The sequence below is a fragment of the Filobasidium floriforme genome (assembly GCF_021052385.1).
Source record: "Filobasidium floriforme strain CBS 6241 chromosome Unknown HD553scaffold_10, whole genome shotgun sequence".
In the NCBI taxonomy this organism is placed as follows: domain Eukaryota; kingdom Fungi; phylum Basidiomycota; class Tremellomycetes; order Filobasidiales; family Filobasidiaceae; genus Filobasidium; species Filobasidium floriforme.
Window position 1 is genome coordinate 228,250 of NW_025763631.1, and position 13,757 is coordinate 242,006.

General features: G+C 53.5%; 6 protein-coding genes across 6 annotated transcripts; 3 read left to right on the plus strand and 3 right to left on the minus strand.

The window, feature by feature from the left end:
- Positions 1-29: 29 nt before the first annotated feature.
- HD553DRAFT_23118 (uncharacterized protein) lies at positions 30-1,820 on the plus strand. Its single transcript, XM_046177308.1, has 4 exons — positions 30-84; positions 163-459; positions 530-1,700; positions 1,752-1,820. The coding sequence occupies exons 2-3, from the start codon at positions 199-201 to the stop codon at positions 1,661-1,663; spliced, it is 1,395 nt and encodes a 464-aa protein (XP_046036797.1). The 5' UTR covers positions 30-84; positions 163-198; the 3' UTR covers positions 1,664-1,700; positions 1,752-1,820.
- Positions 1,821-1,938: 118 nt separating this feature from the next.
- Positions 1,939-4,818, plus strand: HD553DRAFT_323774 (uncharacterized protein; the record flags this gene model as incomplete). The annotated part of the gene is made up of 6 exons (XM_046181438.1): positions 1,939-2,073; positions 2,224-2,311; positions 2,497-2,593; positions 2,629-2,890; positions 2,946-4,079; positions 4,534-4,818. 6 exons carry the CDS (start codon positions 1,939-1,941, stop codon positions 4,816-4,818), a joined length of 2,001 nt encoding a protein of 666 aa, XP_046036798.1.
- A 602-nt stretch (positions 4,819-5,420) lies between these two features.
- HD553DRAFT_23109 (uncharacterized protein) lies at positions 5,421-6,788 on the plus strand. Its single transcript, XM_046177307.1, has 3 exons — positions 5,421-5,468; positions 5,537-6,501; positions 6,571-6,788. The coding sequence occupies exon 2, from the start codon at positions 5,571-5,573 to the stop codon at positions 6,483-6,485; it is 915 nt and encodes a 304-aa protein (XP_046036799.1). The 5' UTR covers positions 5,421-5,468; positions 5,537-5,570; the 3' UTR covers positions 6,486-6,501; positions 6,571-6,788.
- Positions 6,789-6,888: 100 nt separating this feature from the next.
- Positions 6,889-8,457, minus strand: HD553DRAFT_310757 (uncharacterized protein). The gene is made up of 5 exons (XM_046179869.1): positions 8,275-8,457; positions 7,988-8,100; positions 7,778-7,830; positions 7,501-7,680; positions 6,889-7,306 (listed from the first exon to the last, which is right to left on the minus strand). The coding sequence occupies exons 1-5, from the start codon at positions 8,317-8,319 to the stop codon at positions 7,251-7,253; spliced, it is 447 nt and encodes a 148-aa protein (XP_046036800.1). The 5' UTR covers positions 8,320-8,457; the 3' UTR covers positions 6,889-7,250.
- HD553DRAFT_284038 (siroheme synthase) lies at positions 8,458-9,851 on the minus strand. The gene is made up of 2 exons (XM_046178195.1): positions 9,760-9,851; positions 8,458-9,675 (listed from the first exon to the last, which is right to left on the minus strand). The coding sequence occupies exon 2, from the start codon at positions 9,614-9,616 to the stop codon at positions 8,711-8,713; it is 906 nt and encodes a 301-aa protein (XP_046036801.1). The 5' UTR covers positions 9,617-9,675; positions 9,760-9,851; the 3' UTR covers positions 8,458-8,710.
- Positions 9,852-10,733: 882 nt separating this feature from the next.
- On the minus strand, positions 10,734-11,050 carry HD553DRAFT_253580 (uncharacterized protein; the record flags this gene model as incomplete). The annotated part of the gene is made up of 2 exons (XM_046177335.1): positions 10,734-10,825; positions 10,900-11,050. Coding segments are annotated over 2 exons (243 nt in total), but the record flags the coding sequence as incomplete, so codon positions are not given.
- Between the last annotated feature and the right edge of the window lie 2,707 nt (positions 11,051-13,757).

Genomic DNA, 13,757 nt, shown 5'->3' on the forward strand with positions numbered 1-13,757 from the left:
GAATTGCCAACATCCTCTGGAAACCCTGAATAGGGCGAGCTGTGTTGCCTCTGGTCAGGGGAATATCGCTTTGGCTTGACTACAGTGAGCATTTCTCAAATATGCTATCGATCAGAAGTCGGTGTCGGACTGCAGCTCACTCAAAATCTGTACTATCTTCAGCTTCCTTTGACCTCCAAGCCGTCAAAATAACTCGTCATGGTAGACGATGAGCCGAGAATTCAGGAGGTCTCAAATACTCCCCCTGAGAACGTCGAATACTCAGCAGCTGGCCAGGCTATCGGGGAAAACCACTTGATTATGCAGATGATTTATCGTCACATGCGTCGGTATGGGACTCGAGCACTACTCGACGGGATGTTACTCTGCAAGAATACTTTCTGGCCGATAGCTGGTATTCTATACCACTACGCCCGCTCTGACCTCCCGGAGGACGTTTACAAGCAGGGTTGTCCTTTGGTAAGTGGAATCTAGTTTGTCCTCTTAATCCGCCTGCTGACCTGAAATTGCCAACATGTCTCTCTGATAGAAGCGTTTCGTCAAGTACTCAGAGCTGACCAAGATCGTTTGGAATTTCGCCGACAGGATAAGCACACCATACGATCTTGATCTCGTTGAGACATGGCAGGGCCAGTTGCCAAATCTCCAGGCTATAAGGTTCTACAGTGCCGCTTACCGCCATAATATCCAGCTGGAGATACAGTTCGATTGCATTAACCACGGAGTCATCTTGGAGCATCCAGCCGATGCAATACACTACGAACCGACTGCTCTCGAAATCGCAGACGGTGACGACGACATTCTCCACTGGATCGAACCGGAATACCCTCGCCAGTCTGGGTGCCTTCACGAACACTCTAATCCGCTCAATGCGTGTCCGGTCCTATGCGGAATAGAGGTGCGACCTTCACGTCACGCTGAAGTCGGTCCAAAGATCGCGCGGCAGTTGAGATTCGCTATGACCCAGATGGCGGATCCCGCGTCGGGACTAACGATCCCTCATGAATGGATATGTCTGCGAGCCCTGACCTTGCTCTGGACCCATACCCCAGACAATTCCGGGATAGAGCTAGGGGAGTTGGAGCACATCCTCAAGCATTGTCCAGAGCTAAAGATAGTACGCTGCCGCCTCATGGGCGAGGAAGCGCAAGAGGCGGATGAGAGTCGCCTGGTCCGAGCATTCGCTCCTGCCAAACATCTTAAAGAGGTGCATCTCGACACTTGCGGACCCATATTGCCGTATCTCAAAGTGCTCAGGCAGTTCGAAGAGGCTACATTGGTCTGTAGTCCTCGACTCTCGCTTCTGGACGTAGAGTACTTACGCAAAGTCGACGGGGCGGATCGAGACCGCTCGGCTTTACGACATTTCACGTTCGGCGCACATCCACTGCTTAAGATAGTCTCGCAAGAAACCTCACATCGTGGGAGCTGCCCCACCACGGCGGCTTTGATACAGCGGATGCTCCCTCGAAGGTGTGTCGTAAACTTTACGATCGTACACTACGGCTCGGCGGATCCGATTAAGGGCAGCGAAATTCTCTGGTGGGAATGGTACTGCTCAGAAGTGAGATCCCTCATCAAGGCGGCCTCTATCTCGACTGGCGTTCGGGACTATGTTCCTATGACGGCGGAACAACTGGCGGAGGCGATGAAGCAGAAATAATGAGCGAATCGACTGGACTTTCGCGGCGGAGCTCACAGTGAGTCATCCGTCGTCAATAAAGCCGATCCCGAGCTTATGTCAATTCTAGAGTGTCAGCTCGCCGTGATTCAATACGATGAACACACGAAACCAGACCGACCGCTCACAACCACAAACAAGAACGCCGTTAGTTGAATCATACGAATCAAACCCATCCGACAAATACGACGTGTCGGACTAATTCACGAGGCAAAACACGAGACCGAATCCTAACCTCACGATACATGGCGGAAACAATGACCTGGACTTATCAACGATATACGAACCTTCTACGAGTTTATGAGGATTACGAACAGAGACAGCTATACAACAATATGCCTAGGCAACGCGTAATATCATTATTGTATACTATCACCCTTAAGCAACGAATGGTATGTCATGAAACCGTCTCAAGGCAGTTTCACCTCGCGTCACGTGATCACCCTCGGTGAAGCCATGGTTCGTGGCCGATGCTACTCGAGTATCATATCAACCTCCTTGCACCGGAATTGCAATTAGTAATTTAGTGACCGTGACCACAGCATATACAATATATTCATGTGGCCTGTGGTCAACGATACCAGAGGATCAAAGGACGCAAACGGATCGGGATTGACAGGCACCTAGCCTGTGAGTCATAAACCCGTCCCCTCACGTGTATGGGACGACTGCTAAGTCGAGCCCACTAAGCTACCACAGTATATCTGTTCTCGGTCTTTTCACTGAGACGGAGAGCTCGCTGGGTATCGGACGGATCCAAACAATCGATCTGAATGTCATCGGAAACCGCTCTCTACGTCTCGTCGAACCGACAGCTTGTTTGAAACTCAAGCAACCGACCGGATATCCCCGATACATTCCTGAGAACGAAAATACCACTCCAGAGATCGCCGGCCCTTTCTTGATCGTGTCGTACCGTGTCATAAGCACGTCTACCTGTCTCCTAGCATGAGCACGCCCGAACAGATGTCTACTCCGCCTGTCTGGCGGTTCGAACCGTCGCCGGCATCAGAAGCGATATGGGCAAATGACCTATTGGTAGAAACCATTTACCGGCATGCATGGGACACCCGGTCTTTGGATAAAGAGCCTACCATAATCAATGGGATGTTACTCTGCAAGAGCCGATTCTGGATGATAGCAAAGATCCGCTTTGAAAAGTGTTGGTATAAGGAATTGACGGATGCACTGCAAGCGGGTTGTAGTCTGGTGAGCCCGCATTTGCGCTCTTGCAGTTCTAGCTCAAACTAAATAGCAAAAATAGGATCGATTCAACGGCTATAGTGGCTGTGTACGAACGCTACTCGTGCGGGAGACTGCGTATCCGGACGACGAGCCGGAAGAGGCTGTGCCCCCTCGCATGCATAGGCATAAACAAGACCTCGCTTACTTGCGCAAACATCGAGGTCAATTGCCTAATCTCAAAGCGATCAAGGTGCTTCCTGACCCAGATTACGAACCTTGCAACGTTCAAAGGCTGGTGGAGTGCGACGGGACCTCGATTCATGTCGACTACGCTATTCATTCCTATATTCCCCGACATTGGGAATGTCGTCATGGCATTGAAGCAGAACCAGGTTGCTGTGACAAACTCCTTGGAATCACTATAGGCGGTTACGAGGATGATGTGGAAAGTGAAGAAGCCATCATGGAAGAACTGATGGAAGTCCTCAACACGCAGACAATGGTCGTTGGATCAGTAACCTCTACCGTGCACCTCGGACATCTGCGGGTCCTATCTTTCTTGCCCTTCGATCATCAAGGGGATGGCAGAATCCATCTGGATATGATGAGCAGCATTTTTGACTCTTGTCCGGAGCTTCAAGTTCTACGTTGTCGCTTGAGGGGATCCGCAGCGTACAACGCAGACGAGGTAGACCTGGACTGCGTCTTCTCGAAAGGCAAAATGCTCCACACCATCCACCTGGAAACTGAAGGCGCTCTAGTCCCTTACCTATCTGCTTTGAGTCGATTCAGGGACGTCGAATTGACTTGTCGCATTCCGTTACCATCAGACGATCTAGCTCGCCTGAACGATCCTTCTGGCCGCAGGCTGCCTTTCGAAGCCCGGACAGAACGCTTCGAGATGGGTTTTCACCCCGCATACTTCTCCGTACATCCGCGGGCAAAGATGCTCGATGTGATCCAGATCATTGAGACGCTTCTTCCGGCGAATTGCGAAATCAGCTATGACAAGCACGATCTTCGCTCTTTCCCTATCGACGCCACCGACTTGATGCGAGCGGGCTGGCGACACTTGGTCGCCGCCTTGTATCTCCTCCAGGAGGACAGATCCAAATCTCGTCCGCTACCCAGGACTTTCGTACCCATGACACCAGGAGAGCTAGCCAAAGCGCTTCAATCGAAAGACGAACGATTGCCGTTGTCTGGTTCGAGCGTCTAGCATGTGCGCTAGTTCCAGGCTTCAAAGTCTGCCGAGCCGAGCAGGCTCGAAAGCGAGAGCGGGACCTCATCAGCTCGCCCATGATCATGTATCCCTGACGGCCGATGGGTACTTCGGCCTGTCCCATGGATGCCGGGGACTCGTCTCACAAACCGTCGAGTCCACTATCATGACGTCGTTACGAAACGCGCCGCGATATTATTGAACAGGAGACGAACTACGACGGACAAAGTGGGTATCGCTAGGGAAATCGAACAGTTACGGAGAGGGACACCACTGCTTGCCATATAACTCTCAACATTACGACATTCCGACGAGTCGATAGGTGCTGTGCATCTTCAGCAGATCGAGGCAGGCATCCGCAACGCATGGGCGACAAGCTAAGTTGATCTCCGCCTTGTATCATTGTCGCGACGCTGCGTCAGCTATCGACGATCTATGTTACTAGAACGGCATCTGGGTCGCGGGTCTACCTGGACAGGGAGACCGGACAGACCAGTCGTTTTACGTCGATAACGAATCTAATGAGCGGGTTGAAGGCGAGAGCGAGCGATCCTGGTTTAGGGAAAGGGGTTTCCTCGTACAGCGAAAGTGTTCTCACGACCGCTCGCGTACAGCCTATCTCACGCCAGAAGACGCGGAAGAGATCCGGATTGGTGTCACCAATCTTTGCGCCGATGCGTGCAGCATTATCGCCAGCATGATCCACCTTGCCGTCCCGAACAACCCATAGTGCTCGTGGAGCATGTCTCGTTGAATCGAGCTGGCGGAAGCCACCCGGCTGAGGGTCCTTTCGTTTTCATCAGGTGACAGGGAAAACAAGGTTTAGGTCATTAAACCAACCACAGGCTTCGAAAGGCAAGGTATGAAATAGAACCCTCGGTTCCGCTCGCCAAAAGGTTCCGTGACGATTGTCGCATACCGATCGATAAAGTTTAGGTTGTCGTCAAAGCGGAGTTGTTAGTATCGACCCGCTCTAGTGGAGAAGGCGAGGAAGAACAATGAGAGAGAGATGAATCGGACACCTGAGACAGTTCCAAAGTCAAACAACTGGACCATCCTTTGGATGCACCGAATTGCGAATTATCGCTGCGGCGCGCGTTGCACAGCTTCGACGTCAAGTGGTCACATGCAGTGCACTGAATGCTCACAACTTAGGGATATAAAGCCTGAGTCCAAACGGTCGCTTTGAGAATTCGGACGGCATGATAAACCTCTTTGCACCTCACTGGTACCCAAGTACCTATAGGGTGAGTCCGGGTATCATCTTGCACGCCCACTTGGACTGACTGTTTTCTCACGATTGGTAGTATCGCTCCGAGTGCCGTAACCCCTACAGCAAGACACATCGACGCGATCTACTAGATCTCGGTCACCCATACAGTGAGCATCATCTTTTGGTCATGATCGGTCACGCGCTAAACCATCACCATTTACTCGCTTTTTTGCAGAACTCTCATATCCCATCCCACGCCGACGTCCATCATGACCGTTCGTATCCAACGACCCGGCTGGGAACGAAAGATTCGCTTCCATACCCTCAACCTCCAGCAATGCATCATCTCGGGCGATTTTGGTTATGTCCACGCCGTCAAGGCTCATCAGCTCTTCAACACCGTGGATCAATTGTCCGTCGCCGACGAAGACACCCAGAAGGGCGAGGATGCCATCGTGGAGATCGAGACCGCCAACGCTTATACCATGCAGACCATCATGGGCGAGTTCACTGGCGAAGTCGAAAAGCTCAAGCAGGCTGCCCCGGACGCTGAGGCGTGGAAGGAAAGGATCATCGAGCAGCGAAACAAGGCTCAAAAGGCCGCTTCCGATGCCATTGGCGCGGCCTCGCAGCAGGTTCTCAACACCATCGAGGCGCTTCCCGCGGAATCGAGGAACGACGCGGCGGACGTCTATATCAAGGCTAGCTCGTACATCGGCGATCTCTTGAACGTCTTGGCTCAGCAATTACAGGCGGTCCTTGGACAGGTCGCCGAGTTCTTCAAGGGGATCTGGAGGGGAATCAAGACTGCCTACGATACCGTTGTCGGCGGGGTCAAAGCGGCCGTTGGGTTGATCACAGGCATCTTCGGCCTCGATATCGAGACCGGTGTCAAAGGAGGAACATTCATCGGTCGACTCAATTGGCCCGCTGCCGTCGGGATCACCGTCGCTACCACCGGCCTTGCTTACGTCTGCGGCCACCTCATCGAGAGGGGTGTCGAGTTTCACGAGCAGACCGTCAGGATCGAAGAGGCCGATGGCAAGAAGACGATCGTCACCGAGACTCATATCGGGTTCAAGAAGCCGAAGCTGGGACAGGGAAAACAGCTCGAGGCGGTCTGGAAGGATTGCGTTGGAGATCTCGGGCAGGATGGGCATTGGATTCCCGCTCAGGCCGTTTGATCAGCCTTTGTGATGGGTTCGTCCGCATATGCGTTTGTGGTGGGGGTGTTCTTGACAGCTGACTTATCGCTCGACCCAGTAACAGCTATATAACAGATCTCACTAGCTCTTGTCATCGACCGTCCTCTATCTCTATCTTCTTTTTCTCCCTACTTCGTTCGACCCTTCTTTACGTTTCACAAGCCTGCAGTTTGGGTTGCGCACGGGGTACTCGAGATGCGGACTGTGTCGCTTGTAAACTATGTTGCGTGCGGCCTTGTACAAATATCACCTACGTATTTGATTGAATGGCGTCCTTTCGAACCTTTTGACAAGAACCCTGCACATTCCACGAATATCCTCGCAACTCGTCCGATAAGCAATCGCTATTGCAAAAAAAGCTAGATCCTGCATGATTTATCAGGTTCTCGTGGTGCGAATGACATATTACCGAAAGTGCTAAGCTTGATGGCGATTGAGACTTGTTTTCGCATATGGCTGTTTCTGAATTGGTCAAGCTCAAAAGCGTTCTTGCCGACACCTTATCTCTCCAGTGTCAGAGTAGTGTGTTCATAAATCACGTCAAGCGCCTGGTTATCGTACAACAAGACTTGCAAATCCACCTAGACCGGCCTTACAAGACCCTCTGCTGCCCAATTTCGCTGACCTTTTCCTTCCCCTGATTCCTGCGACGGCGTACCCCATCCCGTCTCTGCCCTAAAAGAAGTCTAAGAATCTCCCTCATCTCCGGGAGTTGAAAAGCGGACGGAGCGATCGTGCAGCGATCTACTCGGTGGTCTCTCCGTCGGCCCTGGCCTGCCTGTTGATGACCTGGATGGTACCTATATTCGTAGAAGACGGGCCGGATCAGCTTCGTGTACTCTTGGCCACTTTACGGCGATACCGAGCGGGAGGTAAACGAGGACGAGGACGAGGATAGGCTTTTAGATGTCGATGTAACGTGGTGTGTGAAGCAAAAGAAAAGGATAGGGGAAGAGGACAACAGCAGACAGAGCACTCCGGCACATAAACTCACGGTGCAACAAGAAAGGCGTAGCCGTCCCCCTCTTCTGACCCTCCTCGGCGGGTTGTTCCTTCATGGTCAGGTCAGCCTCGACGTACACCGTAGATCCCTTGCCGAGCGTCAAGAGTTTCTTGTTGGCGAACTCTTGGAAGGACCAGACGGAGTGCCAGGAGGTGGGAGGGTCGGCTCGGTCTTTGTGGGGTGGATGAGGTGTCGAGGGTTGGGGTGGTGATGGTGATGGATTAGCCTTCTTGAGATACTTGTGAATGAGAGTCTGGGGGGGACTTACTGCCCTGCTCGTCGGCGGGTCCAAGAGGTCCAGTCGAGGTAGCAATCGGGTACCTATATTCCGAACAACAGTCAAGTATCGTCCATCAGCCATCAAAGTACCATAGTATCCTTGCTTCAAACGAGCTTCTTGCAAGTCACATCGCCTCGAGATCGAGAACAAGACGATATGACCACCCAGGACGACCACAGAACGAGCAGCAGCACTCACACGCAGTACTGAGTTCCCGTCTTCTCCGAAGTCCTGATAACAGGATCAGCTCCGAGCCTTCCGACGAGGGTCACTCGGGCTACATCTGAGCGGATGGAGGAGGTGGAGATGCCCTGTGATCGCAAGGGCACCCGCGGGTTTGGTTTGCAGTTTCGACAACGGTTTCAATGCGGGTGGTTATAGGTGATTAGATGTGAAACAGATCCATGTAGAGACAAGGGGAAGCTTGATCAGTATCGTACTCTTCAGACATGTTGATGCGAGCTTGTTCCCCTTGGTCGACTCACCCTGACAGAGGTCTTTGCGATTTGGGAGACGGATCGAGAGAACATCGTGCTAGTAATCGTTCGTGTGTTGAGTTAAGAGAGTGTGGGTATGTAGTGTAGTGCAGTGAGATCTAGTTTGAATCGAGAAGGGGATGTTAGGACAAGAGGAAGATGGTTATATATACGGTTCTAGTTGATGATGAACAAGAACAAACAAGAAGGTCGAGGGTCTCTCGAACTAGATCGAACTTGATGAGCCGAATGATACGCGATTGATCGCGACCAGAAGCGGAAATTCGCCGAAAGACCTTCAAGTGGCTCGTCAACCCATCACCCACGAGCACACCGATGGTGGCAGGACAAGGAGGGTGAAGAGGAGAATGAGCTGATCGCTGTGTGGTGTCACGTTTCATAATCTATTCTGTACAACGTGGGAACGGGAAGACGAGCTTCGTGATCACCGCCTCTGCGTCTTCAAGTACCAAACCCCGGCCGTCCCAGCAGTCCCGAGCACTGCACCCATCAATCCCACTCCTAACACCTTCTTCCTCTCCTCGTTCAACCCCACCGCCTCCTCTACCGCACTCCACCACTCCCCCACCCAACTCCTGCTATTCACTCCCAGATCCCTCGGTCCCAGAACCCGCTTCTTATCCCACCCCTCGTCCAACAACCTCTGCCTGACCTCATCCGTCATCCCGCCCAACTCGTCGAGGTTCCATTTATCACAAATCCCGATCATCCAGTTCATCCTCCTCTGCCCCAAAGGTCCTCCTACACCCGGAGCACGCTTCCTCAAGTCCCCCCTGAGTTTCCCTACGGAATCGATGGCTTGTTCGATATCCGCAGGGAGGGACTCTTCGATCCTCTTCCTGATCAACGCAGCGATCTTGGGTCCTCGTCCAGAGGTGCTGACCATGATCTGCAGAGGACCTCTCCGGAGCTGAGACCCGAAATAGAAATCGCATTCTGGGGGGACGTCCGCCACGTTCACGGGCACCCTCTCTTTCCGACAGGCCGTACAGATACGGGAAGAGAGCCCTACTTCGTCGATCGCTGTGAGGACCATATCGTAATCCCCGACTTTTATCTCATCTTCTTCCGGCCCGAGGTACTTCCTGTCCAAGTACGTGATGTCCTCGGTATTGCTAACGTCGATCCGATAAGCCGTCTCCGGGTGTAGTTGTTCTCTTGGGGAGATGAGAGTGACTCGACAACCGGTTTCCAGCAAGTAGTAGAGACGCCCCGAGGCGACGAGGCCTCCGCCGATGAGGAGGACGTGACGGTTTTCGAGACGCCAGGCGAGGAGGAATGAAGAGCCTTTGACGATCGTAGGGAAGTGGTGGGATTCCGAGGTAGACATGGTAATTGAACTTGAAGTTCGAGGAGCGAATTAAGGGGATTAGAGGCTGTTGTATCGAGCTGTTATGATCAAAGGCATGTAAGATGAGCAATATATCTGACATTGCGAGTCGGTTCAACCCGCGAGCGTGTCCGTATACCTACTCAGAGTTGCGATCCGTTTCAAGCTACTGCTTTTCGAGTGATTCCCCAGAGCTATTTACGATGAGATTGAGTATATACTTCTAGAAATGCCGAGTCGAGATGTAGAGATCGATCGAAAGGAGACGAATAGTCGAACACGAATGTCGATCTCTTATCGGGCTGAGTCCCACAGCTAAGTCACGTGATTGGATATGACGAACGCCTTAATGTGAAACGTCAGTCAATCATTGGATTGATGTTCTCGTCTGCTGCTGCCGCTAGGACAATTTACTCCCCTATCCTTCAAGCGGTGAGCGGAGCCCTGGCTCGGGTCTTCAGATGTGAAGGAAGGATTGGTAAACGTGGGAAGAAGGGGTCCGAGCGCCACCAACAATCGATGCGCCAGCAGGGCACCCCGAAGACCGCATCGAGGCATCACGTAGCAGCACCTAACACCCCATCGTGAGCACTCACCATCTCCCATGGACTAGTACGCACCTAGTCTGCTGAGGATTCGGGAGGGTACCTGACTCCTGGTCATGGCAATACGATCTTACATCGTTTCATCAGATAGTAATATATGTATACACAACCGCAAGACAGGTTCCCTTTCATACGGGGGGAAATATGAGCAAGTCGAATGGGCTACTTTAATTGTCCAAACAGGCACCAGAATATGTCCATGCTAGCGGATGGGGGCGAAAGAGGGCTACGTTATGTCGTCGTGTCGTACGTGATCATGTCGCGAGAGAATCATCATCACTTAGGGGTGTGAGGTCTCGCCTTTTTGGTAGGATGAGGCGGGCCAAGGGCTTTTGCGTTATTGTTTAGGCGTGAGGCGGCGAGATCTCCTTGCCCTGTGCTTGTGCATCCCGGTCTTGTCTCGAAAGGTTGATGTGCGACCTCGGGAGGTCGGAATGATGTCGATCGAGGCGGGGTGGGCCGGTCCTCCCGCCAACGTGTTTGCTCGCTGCGAGGGCAGCGGCCGCCTCGTAATGCACCTTGGCATGGCGTTTCAGGTTGGACTGGACCGAGAATTGGCGATGGCAGTGTGGCCAATTGCAAACATAGGGTTTCTCGCCAGTATCTGAGGGAACACACAGTGAGTCTAGGCGTCAGTGTGCTGTGTCACGGGCTAACACCGTAGGCCTTATGACTAACGGGTATAAATATGGATCTTCAAGCTGCTCGGTCGACTAAACGTCTTTCCGCAAAAGTCACAACCATATCTAGGTCCGACGGTGGGGTTCCCAGTCTTGTCCCGGTTGATCTCGTCGGGCGAATGCGTTAACACGACCCCATGCGGGATACCGAGCGTCGCAGTAGCCTCCAAGTTGGTCGCCGACAACGAGGCCCGCCTGCCATTGGGATCCGGCAGGGGCAACGTCGATTGTTGTCCAGGTCGACCGAAATGGGGGAACAAGGGTGCGGCCGAGGCGACATTTCGCTGCGGTCCGGGTGGACTGTGTCGAGGCGAACTCGCGAAGCTGTCGATCCCAGGCAAGGGCATTCCGAAATACCCGTTGGATCCGGGTTTCGTCTCCTCGATCGCCCTGAGCGGTGACGACCCCCTGCTGGCGAGTTCGCCCGCCGATGTCGAGCTGGGAGCCAGGCTCGACTCCCGTAGGGTCGCGTGCATCGACACGGGCGTAGGCATGGCCGACGTCGAAGGCGAGAGGGCGTCTGAGGCGAGCCTCGTCGGTTGTCCAAACAGGCCCTGGCTGTAACGTGATGCCCCCGATTCGCTCGGGGTCTCGACCGTCGAGCGGATGCTGGAGAAAGACGTCATGGATCCGAGGGGCGGCAAGGTCGGACGTGCCACACTGCCGAATTCGCGAAGGTTCAAGTTCAAGTGAGGGGTCGATTCGGATCTGCCAAAGAAGGGCGCCTTGGTCAACGAGACCCGGTCGAGCGGGTCGGATTCGCGTCGGTAGGGCAAGGGCGATGCACTGCGTTTGCGTCGTTTCGTGCTACGCTCCTCGTCGATGTTGGGATGCTTGCCGTCAGCGAAGCCGAAAAGCGAAGAAGTAGAGGAATTGGGAACGGCTGCAGATCGGAACGTGACTGTTTAGCACTTCTATGCGAGAATGCCAAGAATACAGCTCGAAGATACTGACTATACGGTCTCGGCCCTTCCTCGTCGACCTTCCAATCTTTGCTGACATCCATCAGGCCATCAACTCCCAACATCGACGTTCCCGAAGCTGCTCTCGACGCGAGCTTGTGGTCGGAACTGTTCGCCCGAACGTCCATGGCATCCGAAGGCGAGTCCATGTCCATATCTTCAAGACCATCTCCGTCAAGATTCTCTCGCAGCGATGCCAACGCGTTGCTATTTGCGGTATCTTCTAGCTCCAGTCCCATTGTACGGCGCTCCAACCCATAAGGGAGATTGGCAGGCCACGAGTTTTTGCGCGGATCTGACCCCACGCTGTTGTCCCGCTCGCAGGAGAATGAGAATTCGAGCGGACCCCGTCCGGGAGTCATAATGTTCAGACTACCGACCGAGTCCCGGAAGGTAGACGCGCTGAACAGGCTCGGTGCGGTACTCGAGGAACCTCCGGTCGAGACGGTAAAGCTGCCCGAGTCCAAACGAGATCCGCGCTGATATGATGACGACGATACATCGGTGGAGCTGGAAGCACTGCGATTCGTCCGCCATCGTGCGAGCGACGAGTCATTTGAGCCGGGAATGGGTCGGCCTGTAACAATCAAGATCTATCAGCTATTGAACGATTGCTCGACCTGGACATCTAACACCAACCTGATTCGACATCTCCTGCCATAGTAAAGAGCTCCTTGATCCCAGGTAGACTGACTCTAGCCTCGGCAGAGTCTCCTTTCTTCTCCGTCTGCTGCATCATATTCTCTGCCCACCCAGATGTTCGCGTTCGAGCGGAAGACGTTTCACGCTGATAAGGCGATAGGCCCGGACGGACGAACCCATCCACCGTCTTGTTGCGAGACATGGATTGCGGTACTGGGTCGGTAGGTCCTATCTGGGATTCTCGTCGACGCGCTCCAGCTAGAGAATCTGATGCGTCGGCCTGGTCGAATTCCGAAGCACGTCGTTTGCCTAGAGCTGTTGAGGACATTGCAGGGCTTGCGTTGATGGATTCATGCATCCTGAGGGGCTTTTCTTTGACGTTGACGAATGGCTCGTTCCAGCCTACCAGAGCTGGGGGACGTGATGTAGTCTGATCGGCAGGGCGATTATCACGAGTGGAAACTAGCGAGCGACTCGTCAGAGCGGGCCGGATAAAGGGTGTGGTGAGCCCGGTTTCTTGTAGAGAGCTCCTTCGACTGATGTCGAGCTCTGGGCCTGGAGTGAAATGAGCCAAAGGAGGCCGTGCTGTTGTCTGTCGAGGATACAGTGGACTGGCGAGAACCGAGCCGGCTGCTTTGTGAGCGGGTGTCAAGAATGATCCAAAGCCAGGAGGAGGCCAGTTGACAGCAGGTGTGTGAAGATTGGTGCCGGGTATGTACCGTTTCCGTGGCCAAAAGGTCGAGCTCGGGGACGACGTGTGTATGCCCGTGACTCTTGGACGAACCTGTCGACTTGGGGTGTTGATGGCAGCAGCGGATCTGTGGTGGGCACGATTCGAATGAGGCCAAGTCGAAGGTGTTGCAGTGTTGTATGGTGACGAGGAGCGATCGAAGTGATCGTGAGCGTCGGATGGTCGTCGATCAGGTGATGATGAGGAAGACCGAGAGCGATGAAGTGGTGACCGTTGTCGAGGTGAATACGGTGTAGTTGATGAGGACGACCCGGGCGACAGGTACGTGGTTTGATTCAGATGAAGTGGGCGAGGTCGACGGTGGTTGAGAGCATGTCGTGTGGGAGATGGTGTGCGAGGCCAAGCAGATTTTGCGATATCATCGTTTGATGGGGAATGTGATGAGCATATTCCGGTAGTGGTGGGGTTGGTGGTGGTGGAGGCCGCCGGTTCGGTTGGACGGCGACGACGATGGTGATCAGGGGGAGACAACAAGATCGCCGAAATGTCGTCATCATCAAC

Bases quoted from the DNA above. Each gene is read 5' to 3' on its own strand.
- HD553DRAFT_23118 (XM_046177308.1), top strand. From the start codon at position 199: ATGGTAGACGATGAGCCGAGAATTCAGGAGGTCTCAAATACTCCCCCT. The intron at 460-529 runs GTAAGTGGAATC...TCTCTCTGATAG, and splicing joins ACAAGCAGGGTTGTCCTTTG to AAGCGTTTCGTCAAGTACTC.
- HD553DRAFT_23109 (XM_046177307.1), top strand. From the start codon at position 5,571: ATGACCGTTCGTATCCAACGACCCGGCTGGGAACGAAAGATTCGCTTC.
- HD553DRAFT_310757 (XM_046179869.1), bottom strand. From the start codon at position 8,319: ATGTTCTCTCGATCCGTCTCCCAAATCGCAAAGACCTCTGTCAGG. The intron at 7,831-7,987 runs GTGAGTGCTGCT...TTCGGAATATAG, and splicing joins ACGGGAACTCAGTACTGCGT to GTACCCGATTGCTACCTCGA. The intron at 7,307-7,500 runs GTGAGTTTATGT...CTACGAATATAG, and splicing joins TACGCCTTTCTTGTTGCACC to GTACCATCCAGGTCATCAAC.
- HD553DRAFT_284038 (XM_046178195.1), bottom strand. From the start codon at position 9,616: ATGTCTACCTCGGAATCCCACCACTTCCCTACGATCGTCAAAGGCTCT.